At 36.0% G+C, this 18,920-nt stretch overlaps 1 protein-coding gene across 1 annotated transcript in view; it reads right to left on the reverse strand.

The window, feature by feature from the left end:
* The window catches only part of LOC127861380 (uncharacterized oxidoreductase YjmC-like), a 19,936-nt gene continuing 1,016 nt past the window's right edge, over window positions 1–18,920 (reverse strand). The window contains exons 2-10 of the mRNA XM_052399799.1: window positions 14,867–15,055; window positions 13,927–13,988; window positions 12,650–12,703; window positions 7,849–7,947; window positions 7,492–7,557; window positions 5,788–5,976; window positions 4,023–4,118; window positions 2,024–2,134; window positions 1–401 (exon numbers count right to left, since the gene is read on the reverse strand). Coding sequence (XP_052255759.1) covers window positions 354–401; window positions 2,024–2,134; window positions 4,023–4,118; window positions 5,788–5,976; window positions 7,492–7,557; window positions 7,849–7,947; window positions 12,650–12,703; window positions 13,927–13,988; window positions 14,867–15,055 — 914 coding nt within the window. The 3' untranslated portion in view covers window positions 1–353. The remainder of the gene's footprint in view (window positions 402–2,023; window positions 2,135–4,022; window positions 4,119–5,787; window positions 5,977–7,491; window positions 7,558–7,848; window positions 7,948–12,649; window positions 12,704–13,926; window positions 13,989–14,866; window positions 15,056–18,920) is intronic.

Raw genomic sequence — 18,920 nt, forward strand, 5'->3', positions numbered from 1 at the left:
TTGTATAACATTATTTTTTATAAAAAACAATAAAAACTTTAAACCACATAACATTATAAGCATGAAGTCTATCAAAAAATCCATATCAACAACCTGTCATTAATAAGGTTAAACTTAACAAACACAAAACACACATCATTCCGAGGAGTTAGCATACATTCATCTTTTTTTAATGATACTTGTGGCATACAGTAAAATAGAAATAGTTATAACTGTAGCAAAATTATATCATACCAGAAACCAACACAAAATAAGTGAGAGTCATTCAACTTGCATTCACATCAGGAGCTGTAAAGTGGTATTGTAAATATTTTGTTTGGTCCATCAAAATTCTGAAAACATCAGAATGGTTATTAACATTTCTTCATTGGTTTTACACCAAGCTTCTCTGCAAGTTCATCCTATAAAATTAAAAAATATATATTTTGAGATTGAAAAATAACATTATCCAATATTTATATTTATGCTTTCCAGGAGACTGAGCCAACCAGAAAATTGAGCCAATCGTGTTTAAGCCTACAACAGTCGACTGCATATGGTTTTAGTTATAATTTGATAACCAATAAAAACAAATAATTGAATTTAAATTTGAAATGCAGTTAATGCACGATTAAATCATTCACATTTAAGATCTCTATGATTTTAAGTTGAACGATATTTTCAATTTGTTCCATAATCAACATGATATTTCCACAATACTAATCTGAAAGAGGAGGGTCACCAAAGTTGCATTTAAATCTGCCTTGCTTTTCAGGAAAAGTTACTAGAAGAAAGGCAGAAAACATGGTATCCTAAAAGCACTATAAGCACTATTGGCTAATGCAAATATGTGTTAGAAAATGGCCGCCTAGGTACAGCGTACTCAATCTGTCTCTGTTACAAAATGGCTGCCTATTTACAGCGTACTCTATCTGTCTCTGTTACAAAATGGCCGCCTACTTACAGCGTACTCAATCTGTCTGTTACAAAATGGCCGCCTACTTACAGCGTACTCAATCTGTCTGTTACAAAATGGCCGCCTACTTACAGCGTACTCAATCTGTCTGTTACAAAATGGCCGCCTACTTACAGCGTACTCAATCTGTCTGTTACAAAATGTCTTCTTACTTACAGCGTACTCAATCTGTCTCTGTTACAAAATGCCTGCCTACTTACAGCGTATTCAATCTGTCTCTGTTACAAAATGGCTGCCTACTTACAACGTACTCGATCTGTCTCTGTTACAAAATGGCTGCCTACTTACAGTATACTCAATCTGTCTCTGTTACAAAATGGCTGCCTACTTACAGCATACTCGATATGTTTCTGTTACAAAATGGCTGCCTACTTACAGCGTACTCTATCTGTCTCTGTTACAAAATGGCCGCCTACTTACAGCGTACTCAATCTGTCTGTTACAAAATGTCTTCTTACTTACAGCGTACTCAATCTGTCTCTGTTACAAAATGGCTGCCTATTTACAGCGTACTCTATCTGTCTCTGTTACAAAATGTCTTCTTACTTACAGCGTACTCAATCTGTCTGTTACAAAATGGCTGCCTACTTACAGTATACTCAATCTGTCTGTTACAAAATGCCTGCCTACTTACAGCGTACTCAATCTGTCTGTTACAAAATGGCCGCCTACTTACAGCATACTCAATCTGTCTGTTACAAAATGTCTTCTTACTTACAGCGTACTCAATCTGTCTGTTACAAAATGCCTGCCTACTTACAGCGTATTCAATCTGTCTCTGTTACAAAATGGCTGCCTTCTTACAACGTACTCGATCTGTCTCTGTTACAAAATGGCTGCCTACTTACAGTATACTCAATCTGTCTCTGTTACAAAATGGCTGCCTACTTACAACGTACTCGATCTGTCTCTGTTACAAAATGGCTGCCTACTTACAGTATACTCAATCTGTCTCTGTTACAAAATGGCTGCCTACTTACAGCATACTCAATATGTCTCTGTTACAAAATGGCTGCCTACTTACAGCGTACTCTATCTGTCTCTGTTACAAAATGGCCGCCTACTTACAGCGTACTCGATCTGTCTCTGATGGTATGGTATGCCTCCTCTGATGTCACACATGGACATGTGCTGTCTCTCTGGATCACCTGCTACCAGCACCTCTTCTTCATCATCAGCCTGTGGAAATAGATGAGCCACACTCAGTGTAAATGGGGCTTAATGCATGGAGCGTATAACCTCATTTTCTAGAGCTAGGCTCACTTGCATGATATGCTAACATGAAAATATACACTTGTACCGTATTTACCCATGGTCAGAAACTAAAATTTTGGCCATGGTTACCACCATCATTCTTTCAATACTTACTGTTCAGAGGACAAGTAAGATTTGTCAGAAAATCTAGGGGCCCACCACAAATGTTAGTGGCAGTTGGCCCTTGCTAATTTCCAATTCTGTTTAACCAAATGTATTGTTTATGGGCATTTCATAACTGTCATAACACCAATAGAGGGCATAATAATTTAAGAGCAAAGAAGTGGAGTGTGTACACGTCAAAGCTTAATTTCAATTTACTTCACAATAAATATTCTAGAAAACAAACCTTTGCTATGTAAATTACTTAAACTTCTCTGCTAGCTTTGACTAAATTACATTTAACTAATTTTAAAACAGTATTCTTAAATTATTACTAATATTTGATAATCCAAAAAGTCTTTAATTAATTTGTGACTAAAGCTTGTCACAGTATGCCACATGTTGTAATATCTAGCAAGTTTTAACAAAGAAACAAGAGCTGTCACCATAGGATAACATATGCCCCCTAAAACTGCTTTGATAGAAGTTATGAGCATTTTTCGAAACCTAAACGCAGATTTTGAAACCTTATCACGGACCCTAAGGTCAAGGTTAAAGGGGTCAAAATTTGTGTGTATGGAAAGGCCTTTTCCATATACACATGCATACCAAATATGAAGAGACATAGAAGTTATGAGCATTTTTTTAAACCTAAACGCAAAGTTTGACAGAAAGACGAACAGACAGACAGTCAGTGCGATTACTATATGCCCTCCTTCAGGGACATAAAAATGGATCCTGGGCATCTTATTTGTACTCCAGGAGCATCATTTGAACACAGTTTGTACAGAACAACAATACAATGTTCCTGGTACTTACAAAATTATAAACCATTGGGCTTTGTGGTATCAGAGAAAAAGATTTTGAAAGTTATTTGGCCAATTTTGACCCCATACCAAGATTTGAAGAAGGGCAATATAAAAAGGTCCACGCTCTATGAAAAAGGGGTTTCCTGCATGCGCATATAGTGTTGTCCCAGATTAGCCTGCGCAGTCTGCACAGGCTAATCAGGGTCGACACTTTACGCCTAAACTTAATTTTTGCTAAAAAGATACTTTCTTGAAACGAAAAATATCATAAAAGCAGAAGGTGTCGTCCCTGATTAGCCTGTGCATTCTGCACAGGCTTATCTGGGATGACACTTTATTCACATGCATTAAATACATTTTTCACAGAGCAAGGCCAAAATGTTACATACCACATATGACACATCTGCTCATTACAGAATTTATAATTTTGAATACTAGTATTTAGCCTATAGTAAAATGTTTCAGAAATTCATAGTTAAAACCTGGGCATACCTTTGTATCTTTTAATGACCAACAAATGCACAGCTTTATATCATAAAGAACAATCCTAGCAAAAACTTTGCAAAAATGTGCGAATACAGACGGACACTCAGACAGACCAACAGACAGGCAGTTGGGCACACAAATGGATACACAGATTGTGGACGAGACAGGCATCCATGGATATCTAGCAAACTACTTTGTATTAGGGTTTATAATGATCTGGACATGGGGAAACAAAATGTCAATTAAAAAAATACACAAGTCTCTGGAAAAATGGTGTTTAAATCATGTGCACAGTGTTGTCCCAGGCTTGTACAGTCAGCAGAGGTGGACTGAGGTGTGTCGTCCCTGACTGCACAGGCTAATCTGAAACGACACTTTTACACATGCATTTCCCACTTTCTCCATTTGTCACATACATTTTCAAGCCGTCTGCAGCTGTTCATAAGATCGTCCAGTCTGTCTGAGAAACCAGGCCCAAAGGCTTCCGGGTCCACAGCAATAAAACACTGGCCCTGAAAACATGGGCAACACCGGATAAATCATGTGAAGTAAATCACTGCAAACTTAGTGAAACTCTGCAAGGGAACATATCGCATATTTTAATAAGAAGGCCATATTGTGAATGTAAATTGTAATGTTCAAATATGTTAAAATAAAAATGATACATGTCTTTATATATTTTTCTTTTGGATAATAAATTATTTATTATTATTACAAGAGGCACCCAGATTATAGTTAAAACAATTAATGACCCAAAATAAGAATTGCAGCATAACTTTGATTGAAGCAAGCATTCAATATGAAATTCATGACATGCATAAAAAATCCTTCACCTTTTTGTTAACAATTTAAAATTCTTGTTAATAATATTTTTGTCCAGTTTTCTCCACTCATCCTTAAGAGTTTTAAGACCTATAACAGAGTTAACATTGCGCATCTGTAGACCACGTTATAGGATTCTAGATCTACCAAAGTCCATTTGAGCAGCAACCGAGATTTCCAAATACATTGCAATGGTAGTTCACGATCTTTTTCTCTGTCTTGAGAAACTGGAGGGTTTGTTTAGGTGTGTGACTTGAGGCTCGCCATCCCGATGGAACACCATCAACTTACAACCTCCTGGAAACAGTTTCGAACTTCATTTTGAAGAAACCTCTTTAATACCTTATTGACATAGAACTTGCTATCAACTTAAGATTCATTGTTGACAATGCGAATCTGTCTTTTTCATCTATACAAGACACCAGCCCATGCCATGAAACCCTTGGCAAAAGAGTCCTGCTAAATGAACTTTAGTTTTTTGCTAACTGTCTTTTGTGTTTTCTCATCTAGCAATCTTTATATTGCAGGTCCAACCTACCTGAATCGATAATTTTATCATCAGAATTGATTAAGTTCATCCATTTTCTACCTCTTAACTTTCATGTATAACAGCCAATATAGCCCTCATTTTCTCAATTTGCGCTATTTTTAGCTGATGAACTTTGATCTTTTTTTTAAAGTTTAGCTTCCAATATTTCGGTAAAAATGTAACATACATTCACTTTAGTGATGCCTCAAGGAAATCGATTTTCCAATTCCTATTCATTTGAACTTATTTTGAAATATCCCACACATGTGTTTAGTCTTCAAAAGTCCAACAACCCCTTCCACTTAGCCCCTTATAGTTTGACGCATTATGCTAAAATTGATGAATGGCTAAAAATGAAGACTGGCAATATTGAAACATCAAGATTATGATGTACATGATAGAGTAAAAGCTATGAACAAAATTATTTTTTCAAGCGGTACTGTCTAAACGTGTATACAGATTGTGTAAAAATTAAAATCTGGGCGCCTCTCTTATAACACTTCAGGTTTAGAGTCAATTGCTTGAGAAATGTTTTCTCCATAAACATCTAACATTTTATATGGCAGCCATGCCCATGGCAAAGTGAAGGGCCCATCACTCATAAAAAATCGGATCAATACAAATTTAGTCTTGCACATCTATACTTCATACTAATGACATATTCCAAGTGTCAAATGAAACGCTTTAAAAATATAAACGTAGTTTGCTAACCATGCTTATAATATTTTAAACTGACAACACAGCTTACAAATAAACCAACAGACACTCTGATAAAATCCGACTTCATATGTGAGATAAAACAAATACTCATACACTTGTAAAAGACTTACCAAGTTAGCCACCCTGTCCGTGGTTTTCCACTTGCGTATGTTAGGTCCGTACGCAGCGTTGCCCAGTATGCCACAGAATATCTCCACCATCATGGCCAGCCCGTAGCCCTTGTAGCCGCTGGTCTCCTCAGCCCCACCCAGGGGCATCAGGCCCCCACCATTCAGCACGGGCTTGGGCTCATCGCTCATCTGGGGAATATATGAGTCGCACTCTTGAAAAACTGGGCATAATGCAAGTGCGTAAAGTGTTGTCCCAGATTAGTCGGTGGAGTCCGCACAGGCCAATCAGGGACGACGCTTTCTGCTTTTATGGTATTTTTCGTTTAAAGGAAATCTCTTCTACATGAAAATCCAGTTAAGGCGGAAAGTGTCGTCCCTGATTAGCCTGTGCGGACAATATGAGCCTCTGTCTGAAAAAACTGGGCTTATTGCAGTTGCTTAATTAAAGTGTTGTCCCAGATTAGCCTGCGCAGTCCACAGGATAATCTAGGATGACACTTTACGCACATGCATAAAGCTCCATTTTTTCAAAGTGCGACTCATAGCCATTACATACAACATAAGTGACATATCAAGTCTACAAGGTAAAAGATGCCAAACAGCAAAAAAAGGAGATAATTTTGAAGAATTCGGAGAAATACCTTACAAGTTAATGATTAGAATTAAAATGTTTACGCATGGAATATTTAGGCTCATACAAGAATATAAACAAGGGCTGTTTGTAAAACATGCATGCCCCCCATATGGACTGTGCGTAGTAGTGGAAGCCATTGTGTGAATACGATTTTTGTCACTGTGACCTTGATCTTTGACCTAGTGACCTGAAAATCAAATAGGGGTCATCTGCGGGTCACGATCAATGTACCTATGAAGTTTCATGTTCCGAGGCAAAAGCGTTCTTGAGTTATCATCCGAAAATCATTTTAATATTTCGGGTCACCTTGACCTTTGACCTTGTGACCTCAAAATCAATAGGGGTCATCTGCAAGTCATGATCAATCTACCTATGAAGTTTCATGATCCTAGGCGTATGCGTTCTTGAGTTATCATCCAAAAACAATTTTACTATTTCGGGTCACTGTGACCTTGACCTTTGACCTAGTGACCTCAAAATCAATAGGGGTCATCTGCGAGTCATGATCAATCTACCCATGAAGTTTCATGATCCTAGGTGTATGCGTTCTTGAGTTATCATCCGGAAACCATTTTACTATTTCGGGTCACCGTGACCTTGACCTTTGACCTAGTGACCTCAAAATCTTTAGGGGTCATCTGCAAGTCATGATCAATCTACCCATGAAGTTTCATGATCCTAGGCGTATGCGTTCTTGAGTTATTATTCAAAAACCATTTTACTATTTCTGGTCACCCTGACCTTGACCTTTGACCTAGTGACCTCAAAATCAATAGGGGTCATCTGCGAGTCATGATCAATGTACCTATGAAGTTTCATGATCCTAGGCCCAAGCGTTCTTGAGTTATCGTCTGACAACCACCTGGTGGATGGACCGACAGACCAACCGACAGACCGACATAAGCAAAGCAATATACCCCCTCTTCTTCGAAGGGGGGCATAATAAATTTGTAAATGCATAAAAATTTGTTTTTAAGCTCTGTCATATGTAAATTCCTAATTTACAATTTTACTTTATAATTGTAATATTTGAACTTCCAACCGAACAAAAAACTTTCCTTTTGCATTACCTTTCCCTGACTGTCTACACCCCATCCCAGAGGTATCCTTATATTCTTTCTATCATGCAGCTCTATCTGAAACAAAATTCAATAAAAGCAATTTACCCCTTTACCACTTAGATACGTATTTTGGTGCTTGTGTAGTCCCTTAGAAAGTTATTCAATTAAAGACCTTTATTACTAAATTCAAGTTATAAAGGCTTCATTTAAAACCCATAGATACTGATGAGCAGCAAACAGCATAAAACCTGAACAAACTGTGAGTTACTTGCAGGCTGTTCTGGTTTTATGCTGTTTGCACATATATATATAGACATTTTTACATTGCTTCTAAGTGGGAAAGGGTTCAAGTCCAGGGCTGGTTACCTTTCCCAAGGCACATGTAGAGGTGGCCATGTCCAGCACAAAGCTGTCACCCTTCTTTCCAGGGGCTGCCAAACTTATTGGGTTGGTACCTAGAACAGCCTAAACAAAGCAATCAATACATTGGTGTTACTATATGTGAGCAAAGAGTGGTAGATTGGAATAATTACATGATTAAATTGAGCAACGCTCTAGGACGGGGCTTAATTCTTTCAGTGCGGGAACCGAATTTTCAAGGACTTTGCAAACAGTTTGGATCCAGATGAGACGCCACAAAACGTGGCGTCTCATCACGATCAAAACTGTTTGCTATTCTGATAGTATTCTGTGAAAAAAATTGAAGAAAATGCTAATTTTAGAAATTCAGCAGACGACATTTTAGCAGATGACAAATTTCCCAGCATGCAAAGGGTTAATAGACTTGTGTCAAGTGTCATCACAGATTAGCCTGTGCAGTATCAGGGACGATATGCTTTTAGGCCTTGACTAGATTTTCATTTTAAAGAGACTTACTTTGAACGAAAAATTCCATAAAAGCAGACAATGTCGTCACTCATTAGCCTTTGAGGACTCCATAGGCTCGTCTGAGGCTACACTTTGCAGAATGAATCAAGCCCCGTTTTTTAAGAGCATGCCTCATTTACTTTTAGTTTGTATCATTGATAATTCAAATCATGCCCTGAATTAAAATTAACTTGGATCCTATTTATCTCAGATCAAAACAAGAGGTGTTTGTGAAACACAATGTCCCCCTATATGACGTTTGACCTTGTAGGATGACCTTGACCTTGACCCTTCACCACTCAAAATGTGCAGCTCCATGAGATACACATGCATTTCAAATATAAAATTGCTAGCTTCAATATTGCAGAAGTGACATAACATGAGCAATTTTGACCCATATATTTGACCTTGAAGGATGACCTTGACCTTTCACCACTAAAAATGTGCAGCTCCATGAGATACACATGCATGCCAAATATCAAGTTGCTATCTTCAATATTGCAAAAGTATTCATAAAATTAGCGATTTGGGCCACATATATTTGACCTCTGACCTTGAAGGATGACCTTGACCTTGCACCACTCAAAATGTGCAGCTCCATGAGATACACATGCATGCCAAATATCAAGTTGCTATCTTGAATATTGAAATACTGCAAAAGTGTACATTAAATGAGCGATTTTGACCCATATATTTGACCTTTGACCTTGAAGGATGACCTTGACCTTTCACCACTCAAAATGTGCAGCTCCATGAGATACATATGCATGCCAAATATCAAGTTCCTATCTTCAATATTGCAAAAGTTATTGCAAATGTTAAAGTTGGCGCAAACCAACCAACCAACAGACCAAAAGACAGGGCAAAAACAATATGTCCCCCACTACTATAGTGGGGGACATAAATATCTTAGACACAATATACATGGTAGATAATTTGGTGGGTGGGTGGCTGTTGTTACCGGTTTTTCACATCTGTAATGGAATACACTGATCTTTTGTAGAATCACAACACAGCTATACTACAAACCTATTTTTTTTTACAGTGTAACAAAAGATGTTGAAGATGCTGAATCTGTAAAAGGAATTGCTGTGCTAAACAAGCCATACTTTTCAAAGACTTATATTGAACATTACTATTTATACAAGGTTTGAGTTTATCTTAAAAGTTATGAGTATTTTTTAATGCTTATAATAATCTGGCTGTCAAACATATGTTTGTTTGCTATTTGCTGGTTACCCTATTATGTGAATCAGTCTCTAGAGCACATTTACCCTTTGCATGCTGGGAAATTTGTCGTCTGCTAAAATGTTGTCTGCTGAATTTCTAAAATTAGCATTTTCTTCGATTTTTTTCAAAGAATATAATCAGAATAGCAAACAGTTTGGATCCTGATGAGACACCACATTCTGTGGCGTCTCATCTGGATCCAAACTGTTTACAAAGGCCTTCAAAATTCGGTTCCCGCATTGAAAGGGTTAACAATTACCGAAATGTTTCTTCTTTAACCCTTCACCACTTACAAACTTATGTTTACGCATTTGTTGTCCCTCAAAAAGTAAAATTTGATTTAAGACCTTAATTGCTAAATTCAAGTTTTAAAGGCTGCATTTCCAACCCTTAGATACTGATGAGCAGCAAACAGCATAAAACCTGAATAGACTATTAGTTACTTGCAGGCTGTTCTGGTTGTATGCTGTTTGCACATAGCCATTTTCATTTTGCTTCTGAGAGAGAAAGGTTGAAAAAATAAAATTGCCAATATTGCCAGTAGGGATTTCACTTCTCATGTGGGTTCAGAAGCAATGCCAAAATTATTTTTTGAAACAAGAGATATCAACAAATTGGAAAAATAAATATCCAGCATCTTTAATTTAACTACATTTTACAACAAACAATGCCCCTTAATGCGCCACTTTGATTATTATTTTTTGGACCTTTGACCTTGAAGGCTGACCTTGACCTTTCACCACTCCAAATATGCAGCTCCATGAGATACACACAGTGTTCAACACTAACTATTCTGAGTAAGGAGTTCTTTGGACTCCCTTCTTCGAAATTTAGGAGTCTGATCAAACTTCATGTAGTCCAAAAATTATGACACTTTTTATATACCGTATTTTTGGGGGGCAATAACACATGTTAACCATAAATTGATAAATTGTCTTTTATGTTTGGTTTCAGATCAAAGTTCTTAGAGACTTCTTTTCTATATGTGTTGTCATTTGTTATTTTAGATTTCAAAATTATTTAACAAATGCCATAAATATTTAAGTTAATATTGTAAGTTTAAAAAATATCATTTTTAATAATGCATTTATATATATGCTTGCTTGTTGATCTTCGGGATTGGTCGTTACAGCTTTACACATTTTCCCCATAATTTTAAACATAATAAAACAAAGCCAACAATGACATTATCGATTGCTAGTGGAATTGGGTTATTTACGCATAACTGATTCACAGTCGTTCCCATCTTCAGTGCATTGGGACCGTAAAACGTTCATTGTGTAAACAATTTCGGGTATTGTGATAATTTTACACTGTTTAGCGAAAGCTATTTTTTAGCGAAAGTATCTGAGAAAAAAACAACGACCAAGATTGGGTTGATTCAGAGTTCAAGAGTTTCCACTATCACTACTCGCAAGCACTGCGACAAGAAACAAAGTTAAAAAAATATTTTGTCGATGTGTTTGAGCAGAATGATGAGTGGCATAATTTTCGGATGTTCAAAAGTGCAGACATTCTGACCTCGCGAATCAAGATTTTTTTTTGTAATTCAAGTTTTCCCTAAATATATATAATTAAACAAGTAACACATAGGGTAGGGTCAATTATAACCCAAGAGGGATGATTTTAACATAGTTGTTACAGGACCGTACGATGTTAAACAGAAACTTATCCCTGCCCTAACGTTATGAGAGAAACCATTTTTAAATCCTTAAGTCTTTATACATTTCTTTATCACCAAGGTGGCCAGTTTTACCCAAGGGACGATATTTAAAGAAAACTTGGTAGAGGACCAGAATAAAATGATATATGCCTAAAACCAAACCTCTTGGCTTTGCGGTTTTAGGAGAGATATTTTTAAAGTGTATGCTCCAAACATATAAAGCAAGAAACCCTCAGGAAGGGGCCACTTTTCAACCCAGGGGATTATTTAAAAAAACATTTTTGAAACTTAGGAGGAGCCGAACGATCAACAAGAATGACCTCTATAAAATCCCTTCCTAAACTACTTTCACCTTAAGTCGTCTTTTGGAACAGACTGAAGCAAAACTTCAAATTCATTTGAAATATCATGAGCACAATTTGATTTCTAGATAGTTCACAAAGATTCATAACACCCACATAAGGAAAATGTCTTAGCCCACTGGCACTCATATTTTTTCAGTAGACCTGAACCGTTTTCAAACTAAGCAGATATACCATTAGAAAACGCGATCTGATCAAGTTACGTGAGAATTTGGGTAAACATGTAACTTCTGAAAAGTTCAGAAACTTTTTATTTAATTTGACAAAGCAACCTTGTTTATGAACGCAGTTTTGTAATTTACCAAATTGTCATTTAGACCGATTTCTTACAATGTTTCGTGTATATTGCAAATAAATATATTCTCTATAGTGTTAACAAAGTACATTTTGACAACGGACAATGCTTCCTACATCACTTAGTTTTGATTGAACACTTCTCACTAACAATAGACCAGCTGTCTATAATGTTCCTTGTTAAGAAGAACTCTTACAGCTCTCAAGCAGTGGTTGAAGTGTCATGACTTGGTATTAAAAACTTCCTTCTGCAGTATGTAGAGGGTGGGTGAATATTACATTATTACAATTGAAATGTGACAATAAACAATTGAAACTGAAAGTTTTTATAGACAGTCATCGACAATGACTACCCGTATTCTGAGGAAAATGTTTTTTGTGCAGACATTCTGATTTTGCGAAATGAATAAACAAACAAAGGTTGTTTTTTTTATAATTCACAGATGATTTTAAAGGAGTCCGATGGACTTCCTTTACACAAAAAACAAGGAGTCCGAGTCTCGTTTTCCACGAGTCTCGGACTTCCGGACTCCTGTTAGTGTCGAACACTGTACACATGCATGCCAAATATCAAGTTGCTATCTTCAATATTGAAAAAAGTTATGACCAAGGTTAAAGTTTTGAGACAGACACACAAACACACACGCACATAAAATGACAAACAGACAGGCAAAAAACCATTCCCCCGATCATTCGATCCGGGGGCATAAAAATATACTGGTTCATGTCTATTGATATGTCAAACACTCACCTCCTTTGCTCGTGTTGGAACAACTAAAGGTGAGGTATTGGTGAAGGACATGCCCTGAATGTAATATTAATATTAAGTGCATTATCAGTATGTTATCACCCTGAACGCATATTCAAAAGCATATTTGTATATATGATAGGAGAATATGAAGAAATAGTGAAACAAGAAACAAGATGATCATTCTGAATAAGTTTTTCATAGATTGAAGGATAAATGTGGCTTCTCAAGTGGTAAAAAGGGTTTTCTAAGATATTAGGTAGTGACCTAGTATTTTATACTTACCGGTAACCCAGATTAGAAAAGGACTTGATATTGTCAAGAGAAACATTCTGACATAGTTTCATTGAGATTGAGTAAAAAATAAGGCTTCAAGTGTGGTTACACTATTTTGTTTAAGATATGATCCAGTGTCCTAGCTTCATTAAGATTGAGTCTTCAAGGGTGGTAAAACTATTTTGTTTAGATTTTGTCAGTTTCAACATTCTGACCAAGATTCATCAATATGGAGTCAAAAATATCCTTGCAAAACTGTCACTTCTACAGTGATTGAAGGCTCACAATTAACAATGCACAAGGGACACAAAACTTATCTCATTGAGCTTAAAACTAAAGAAAATAAAAACTTACATTAAATTGTATGCATCATTAATTATAACTAATAAAATGCTTTGGTAACATCTGTTAAATTGAATTATTTACTTCCTTATTTCAGTTTTGAATAATAATGTACTTACCATGTCATAACAACTGATGACAGACTTAAAGAATGAAACCATTATTTCAGTTTTGAATAATAATGTACTTACCATGTCATAACAAGTGATGTCAGACTTAAAGACTGAAACCAATCACTAATTTAAATTTCTCAAATTTTCTTACACTTAGCCTGTTTAGTTTGTTATTTTATCAATCCATTTAATGACTTAAAATCTTAAGAGTTTGTACAAATTTTGAAGATAATGTTCAGTTGTGGTGAGCTTATGCTAATCCCAACAGACATGAGAATATTTTGGAACATTTTGGAAAAATTGGACATAGAGTGTTAGTGTTGTTCTATGGTATGAGTAGGTAAAAATAAATTGTATAATTGACAATTGATTGCATTGGGGTTTTTTATAATAGGAATTTTCAGTATTTTACATTCACAAGAAGTAAACATGGAATATTATATTCAATTTATCAAAACATGTTTTACAGTAGTTATAGTAGTTCCAATTCAAGTAATATTAAGTATTCATGGCATATTATGTGTTTTCAAGATAAAGATAAATGTTTACCAGCAGTCCTTCATCAGAAGCAAGCATGGAATAGTATCCTGCTATTCCATAATGATTGGAACCTAAATGACACATAAACAGAATGCTATAATAGCTGATAAAAAATCTTGAATAAGTATGTAAGTCTGTTTAAAATGAAAATAACCATGCATTGAAACAAAGTAATCTGTTGAAAGCAATATGCCATAAAAAAATATCAATGATTTTTTCTTTATAATATACAGCTTGTGTCTTTTGGATTGGGAAAAAGCCCAATATACCACGAAAATGGGAAAAATTGAACATCATTCAGGGCCCTCAATCTGTCAAATCCACGGCCGAAATTCGGCCGCATTCCCCCCTAAAAAGTATACTTTTTTCCCCCTTTTTGGGGGAAAAATTCCCCCTAAAAAAAAAAACCTTTTTTTTTTTATAGATAGATGTCTCATGATTACTATATCTCAATTCTATTTTAATTTAATCTTGTCAAACATACTAAATTAGGAAATAAGCAATGAATATAGTGCAAACATGTACAAATGTAATAATTAGAGAGTAAGTTAAAAATCCCCCAAAAAGGGAAACGCCGCGAAAATTCCCCCTGCTATGGGTAGCGACCCGCTTCCCCTAAAATGGATTGAGGGCCCTGTCATTAATATGATTATAAATAACAGCATTCCAATTGTTTACAAGTGTATGTTTTGAAAATTTTGGTTAGATTATTTGGAAAAATGTTCCTTTTTGCCATTGGAAAAGAGCCTGTGAAAGGCAGAAATGTTTGGCAAAAAAAAATCACTGAATGTTGAATCCATTTTCTTTATTCCAAGAACAAATCAAGGAAAACAATAGTCCAATTATACCGGAACATGGTAAAATGTGCACAACACACTTTGTACTCAATGTACAAAATTGCAACACCAAGAACAATGATCAGTTTTTACTATTTATTAAATTCTCTTACTATTTGCAACCACCCATCCTACACCGGTCTCCTTTGCCTTCTTTATTGCCAGCTTCATACAGAAGTTTCCTACCACTGGACCCAGCACATTGTTACCACACACCATTGCAGTAGACACTGTCTCCTTCTCTATTGAAGGTTCATCTTTACTCACCGTGATCCCTGTTCTGATGTCATTTACATACAGATCTACAAACAGAAAGAATGAAACATAGTGAGCTTTAATATATTTGACTACAATATATTCAACAATATTTCCAATATACAAAGGTCTATAAATAAATATGGACTGGCTAAATGACAATTTGATAGTGAATGCCTGCTTTCGAGCTAGAAGGTCAAATGCTGCATGGTGATTGAATGTACGAAAATTTAGGAGTTTACTTGTTTAAAAAACTTAATTCATATCAACATGAGTGCATTTGATAGTTAATTAACACCTGACAAGTGGGCCGAAAGTCAATGTGATGGCATGTTGTCTTGACCATCAGCCAAGCACTGAATTGAAACTGAATCTAAGCGGCCTACAACAGAGTGAACAATAATTGTTCTAAAACAATTTTTTTAAATTTCAATACAAAAAAGGTGGACTTTTCTTGTCAAGTGAATGGCGTTGTTAACCAATTGAATCACTCAGAAAACAGTGCAATGATTAACTTTAAGTCTTTGAGGGAATATGTCTGGAGTGGTGCTTGTCCACGAGGGTGTATGTACAGGAAAGCATAAATACGATATGGTGTATTTTCTGAGACGGCATGTGTACAGAGTATTGAATGTCGACACGGCATTTGTCAAGGTCCTGTGTACTCCTTTATATATGAGATCGATTTTAATCGACAATCGATTGATTATGTCTAATTATTTGGACTAGCTAGGTCCTGTCAAGTCATGCAGATAAAGCACATGATAAAACAACAAAGGTGAATGTCATGAGAACCTAACCATCTTCAAGGAAATATCTGACTGTGACATATAAGGGCACTAAGGTTATCAGTGCAGATGAAGCGGTAAGCAGTGCAGAGACAGATGCTGGTGTAAGTAAAGTTAGTGCTAAGAAAATCTTAGGAAAATCTGATGAGCAGGTAATGAATTCAATTCAAGAAAGAATTGATAGAAAAAACAATATAGCGTTTTATAACATACCTGAAGGATCCGGCAATATCAAAAATGAAAAATCGAACATGATAAACACAAGCTCAGACAAATTGCAATGGAAATGGGTGTCATGATTCTTGCTGAAGACATTTTGGTTGTTCGGCGCATATGTAAAACTGGTTTAAGGAGAAAAATTCATGGTGAAGATGTTGAAGTCCAAAGAATTCTAGTCGCAACTTTCACCGAAAACATTATTAAAGCCACGATTATGAAAAACTTTTATAAACTTTAATTTTCAGAAGTAGCATATATTAAGAAAGTTGGTGTGAAACATGACATGAGTTACAAGGAACGAAAAAAGGAAAACGAACTGAGAAAAGAAGCGAAGGATAAAACCAGAAAAGTCAGAAAAAGATCCACATTTTTGGTATCTGGTCAGAGGCCCTTAGTGGGACAGAAAAATTGTAAGGGTAAAGTCATTCAAGGCCAAAGGGATGGAGGCGAACGAGCCCATACTAGGCTCTCCAACGCTCAGCCCGGGTTAGTAAATGAAAACAGTGACCAGTGTAGAAATGTTTTTAACAATGTAGATAGTTTCCCAGTTTTGTTCACAAATGTAGATCGTTCACAAATGATAAGTTTTATGAACTGAAAATGAAGTTAATAGACATGTAAGAAAAGCCTAAAATAATTGATTTACAAGAGGTAAAAGCTAAAAACTTCAGATATGAAAGACTGATTGCAGAGTATAACATGGACGGGTATGAAACTGTGTATAAAAACCTTAGTAAAGACTCTGAGGAATGAGGTCTACTGATTTATGTCAATCAAGAATTGAAATTCACCCAGGTATCATTTAAGACAGTCTACAATGAATATCTAACTGTTGAAATAAGCCTGAATAAATGTGACAAGTTACTCTTCACATCAGTATATCGTAGCCCTAGCATGAACACAGAAGAATGTCAAAAGCTTTGTAGTTTGATCAATGAAATCACTGCTATGAAATACACACACTTTGTTACAGTAGGTGATCTGAACTTTGCAAATATCAACTGGGGTGATATGTCTACAAACAGGGGACCAGGTGACTTCAGTTTTGAATTTGTGGAGTGCATCAGAGACAGCTTCTGGTATCAACACGTACATGAGCCAACACGTGGAAGGGGAGACGCAGATCCATCACTTCTAGACGTTATATTCAGCAATGAGGAAGGAATGATAAATAGTGTAAGCATTGAAAACCCACTAGGGAAGAGTGACCACTCTGTTATAACATTTAACTTTAGCGGTTATTCTCAAAATCATCATGCAAAAAAGAGACTTAACTTTGCATAAGCCGATTTTGACTGAATGAAAGAGACACTTAGCATAGATTGGGAAAGTGCCATGAGAAATAAAAAATTAGATGAACAATGGAAATTTTTCACAGAGAAAGTAAATGAGGCTATCCAAAAGCATATACCAAGAAAAAAGTCAAGTGCTAACAAACCAAGTAAGAAACATGGAATACAATTATCGAAAAAGTTAAATGAGAAGAAAAGAAAGATTATGGAATAGGTATAGAAATACTGGAGATGAAAGAGCTTTTGAACAGTACAAGGGAGTAAGAAATCAAGTTAGAAAATTAACAAGACAATCAGTCAAAAAGTATGAAGAAGATATAGCTTTGTCGACTAATGATAATCCAAAACGGTTTTGGGCCTACGTGAAATCAAAATGATTCAGTCCACAATATCAGATTTATACAAAGATGACAAGAAAGAGTCATTAACTGAAACGGACTACGAAAAGGCAAATGTTCTCGGGGAATTCTTCTCGTCAGTATTCACGCAAGAACCCAATGATAAACTACCAGATATTCAGTTGAAAGATTGTCCAATTGAAGATGAGATTGACATCACAGTTGAACTAGTAAAAAAGAAACTAGATGAACTGGTTATCAATAAATCCCCAGAACCTGACCAGATTAGCCCAAGAATACTGAAAGAACTTAGTAGCACATTAGCATTACCAATCTGTATCATCTTTAAAAATAGCATAGACACAAGTACCCTGCCTGATGAATGGAAAACTGCACACATTTCTGCTATTTATAAAAAGGGAGATAAAAAAGACGCTGGTAACTATAGGCCAGTCAGCTTAACATGCATTCTGTGTAAACTGCTCAAAAAGATAGTGAGGGAGAAAATGGTAAAACATATGAAGAATCACAACATGTTTAGTGAAAATCAATTTGGTTTCATATCTGGTCGATCAACAGTTTTACAGTTACTAGCTGTGCTCGATAAATGGACAGAGATACTTGATCGCGGAGGCTCTATCGACGTGGCATACTGTGATTACATGAAAGCCTTCAATAAAGTTTCACACCGGCGTCTCGTGCACAAACTGAAGATATATCGCTTCGGAAATAAGTTTATAAACTGGATTGAAAACTTTCTCTCATACAGAAGACAAAAATTCATAGTTAATGGAAGTGAATCAAAGTGGCAACCAGTTACGAGCGGAATACCCCAGGGCTCAGTGCTCGGACCGATGCTCTTCGACATCACTGAAAACATAGAAAATGAAAGCCAGCTGTATTTATATGCAGATGACACAAAAATATTCAGGGAAATTGCCTTGGAAAAAGACAAAGAAATGCTCCAGCAAGACATATTTAGCATGAGTAAAAGGTCTGACAAGTGGCTGCTCCGATTCCATCCAGACAAATGTAAAACAATGACTATAAGAAATAAGAAATTGGGCGAAAGAACATACAAACTAAGACCAGACTTGAAACCTATGGAAATAAGCCATGCAGAGAAAGATATAGGGTCACCATAGACGATAAGCTTACATTTGGACAACATTTAACTGAAAAAGTGAATAAGGCAAATTCAGTATTAGGTGCAATGAGAAGATCCTTTGAATACCTCGACATTCCAACATTCAAAAAGTTATATACTGCACTGAT

Source organism: Dreissena polymorpha, chromosome 16 (assembly GCF_020536995.1).
Source record: "Dreissena polymorpha isolate Duluth1 chromosome 16, UMN_Dpol_1.0, whole genome shotgun sequence".
NCBI classification, from domain to species: Eukaryota; Metazoa; Mollusca; class Bivalvia; order Myida; family Dreissenidae; genus Dreissena; species Dreissena polymorpha.